General features: G+C 58.9%; 1 protein-coding gene across 1 annotated transcript in view; it reads right to left on the minus strand.

Moving 5' to 3' along the window:
* Window positions 1–633: 633 nt before the first annotated feature.
* KIAA0513 (KIAA0513 ortholog) overlaps window positions 634–2,987 on the minus strand; it is a 12,825-nt gene continuing 10,471 nt past the window's right edge. Inside the window, 5 exon segments of the mRNA XM_017741404.1 lie at window positions 634–716; window positions 1,187–1,227; window positions 1,669–1,876; window positions 2,356–2,426; window positions 2,542–2,615. Coding sequence (XP_017596893.1) covers window positions 634–716; window positions 1,187–1,227; window positions 1,669–1,876; window positions 2,356–2,426; window positions 2,542–2,615 — 477 coding nt within the window.

Genomic DNA, 2,987 nt, shown 5'->3' on the forward strand with positions numbered 1-2,987 from the left:
ATGGAAAGCAGAGCATTTCCCCAGGGTCGGTCAAGCTCGGGGCTGTTGGGAGGAGCACCCTGGGGTGGCTGGAGGGGACACGGAGTCTCCTTTGCCCACGGGGACGTGCCCTACCTGGTGGTGGGGGACCTCTTCCTGCGCTCGCAGTGCACGGCATCGAAGAAGGCGGCGTTCCAGAACCGGAGGTTGTGCCTGCAGGGAGGGAGATGTTGGGAATGGCCAATTGGGATTTCATAATTAGGGTGGGCAGGCCCTGGCACAGGGTGCCCAGAGCAGCTGTGGCTGCCCCTGGATCCCTGCAAGTGTCCAAAGCCAGGCTGGATGGGGCTTGGAGCAACCTGGGATAGTGGGAGGTGTCCCTGCACATGGCAGGGGTGGGATGGGATGAGCTTTAGGGTCCCTTCCAACCCAAACCATTCCAGGATCCTACAATCTCGCCCAGCCTGTCCCTGAGTCTTCCCAAGGGTCAGGATGGGCCAAACAAGCCTGGCAGATTTGGGGCATTTCTGGACCAGCTCTTTGGTGGCTGCAAACACAGGGGACGTGCCTGTTAGGGGCACTTGTGGACATCTGGGCACACGTGGCCAGGAGGACAAACCCCTCCCCGGGCTGGAGCCAGCTCGCCCCGGGGCTTTACCAGATCGGCTGCTGCTTGAGGTGCATGTACAGGTAGATCTTCTCCCCTTTCTTCTCCTCCTCTGGGCTCTGCAGGGACACTGTGGGGACACCGAGTCATGTGCCAAGGCCTGGGGCACTCCCACCTCCCCAGCCTCACACGGATTCTGTGCCCTCTCCCAGTCTGGTGGCTGAGCAGCCGGGATGGTTTGCAAACCAAGCACGTTCTCAACACATCCCCAGCAACGGCAAGAGGAGCCCTGAGTGCCCTTGGAGGGCAGGGATCAGCCCTGAGGAAGGCAGGGATGTCCCAGGAGGATCCTGAAGGGACTGGACCACTGGTCTGGGAGCACACACAGGCACTGGGGGAGACTGGTGCACCTCCAAAGCTCGGAGGCAGTGGGTGCCCAAACCTCTGCAGCCTGTGACACTGAGGATGAGATCCTCGCAGGAGGAGAGTTGTGATTGGAATTTCAAACCCAGCCCCAAGGAATTCCAGAATTTCCAACCCTCTCTCCTTCCCCAGGGATGCCCTGACCGTGCATGTTTCACCAGCGCTGGCTGCACTCACCCGTCTTCTTCAGCTTCTCCTTTGGTTTGTCCTCACCTTCGCTGTGGCACAAGAAATCAGTGTCAGCTCCCAAAATCCTGTCCCCCCGACAGCCCATGGCCCCCTGGCAAAGGGAACTTCATTTGAAGGATCCTCTGCTCGCATGCCACTATCCCCAGGGCCAGAAAGGTGACAGAGACAGTGATGTCCCCCCCATTGGGCCCAGCACAGAGATGACGCAGAAGATCACGAGCTGGGAACCACAAAACTCCATGGCCAAGGGAAACAGGACTCCCAGACCATGAGGTGACAGTGACTAAAGCATGGGACCAGGCTAGAGACCACCTCCCGTGGCCATGAGAGGGCACAGGGTGGGACAGGAGCAGGGACAGCAGCACAGGTGACAGTGGCAAACCCATGGTGGCCCTACACCCGGGAGGCTTCTGGCTTGGTCATGACAAGGGTGCCCAGCCCCCCTGCCCACCCAAGGGAGTGCCACCCACTCGCTCTTTTTGGTGGCAGGACCCTTCAGTTTGGTCTCCAGGCCCCCAAAGAAGCCCTTGACGTTCTCTGTCTTGGCCGAGGTGTTTTTCAGCAGCCTCTCTGCGATGTCCTTCTTCTCAGCCAGCCAGGTGTTGGCTGACTTCAGGTACGAGTCAATGCTGCCCGTGGGCTTCTCCTTGGCCTCCAAGGGCAGGGCGTGAGGTTTCCCTGGGGAAAATGTGCCAGGAGCTCAGTGAGCCCCACGGCCCTGAGTGCTGCCAGCTCCTGGAGACCTGCACCCAGCTCCACAGGGCACCACCAGGAGGTGGAGACACCCAAGTTCCCATCCCAACTCCTGTAGGTTTTTATTTTTATCCTCCCCCCTCCCAATCCAGCCCCACGTGGAGGAGCAGCCACCACACAGCAAGCACTAAACCAAGGTGCTTCTGGGCTGGGGTGTTCACATCCCACCCCCCCAGGGTCTGGGATCATCTGGGGGTTGTCACGTACAAATATTCCTGGCTGGAAGCAAGGACAAAGCAGCATCACCACCCCAGCGAGGGGCTGTGCCAGGTTGGCATGGATTCTGGGACATGGGGGCTCTTTTCCACCTGGGGCACCCCTCCAACCCCCTTCCCACGCACAGGATACGTTTCAAACCGGCCCCAGCACCAGCAAAGCCTCCACAGGGGTGCAGGTTCCCTTACCTATATAGTAATAGGTGAAACACATGGTCATGAGGTTCTTGGCAGGGCTGAAATCGTCCATCTGGTGACACCTGACACGGAGGGAGGACACAGTGAGGACACCCCAACCCAAGCACAACCTCACGGCCCTGCCCTCAGGGGCTTTTGGGGGTTGCCACAAAGCCCCAGAGTGCCCCCAGGACTTACTCAAAGAGCACGAGGGCAAAGGACTGCATCAGGCGGTAGAAGGTCTGCTCCGAGACGCACTTGGAGTTGCAGCGCTGCGGGGACAGAGCCCAGGGCTCAGCAGAGCAGCAGGAACAGCCCCAGCCCACCCCGGGACCACCCACCAAGGGCAGGGGGCAAAAGAGCACTCAAGGCTGGGTCTCCCCCTCAGAGATAGCATTGTGCCTGTCTGGGTTGTGTTTTTAGGGAATAGGATGTGTCTGAGCGCTGGTGGGATTTAATTTTAAATAAAACCAGTGAATTCTCTGCCGTGCTGCACCAAGGGTGTGTTTAACTGCTCAAAATGCATTTATTCGCTGCTGTGTCTCCCTCTGCTGTGGTTCCTCTCTTTCCTTGAGTTCCTGCCTTCCAAAAATACTTCTTTGGGATATAAATAAATCCCCCTGGCCTGAGGCTGCTCCAAGCCC

This window comes from Corvus brachyrhynchos, unplaced genomic scaffold (genome assembly GCF_000691975.1).
Source record: "Corvus brachyrhynchos isolate BGI_N302 unplaced genomic scaffold, ASM69197v1 scaffold365, whole genome shotgun sequence".
NCBI classification, from domain to species: Eukaryota; Metazoa; Chordata; class Aves; order Passeriformes; family Corvidae; genus Corvus; species Corvus brachyrhynchos.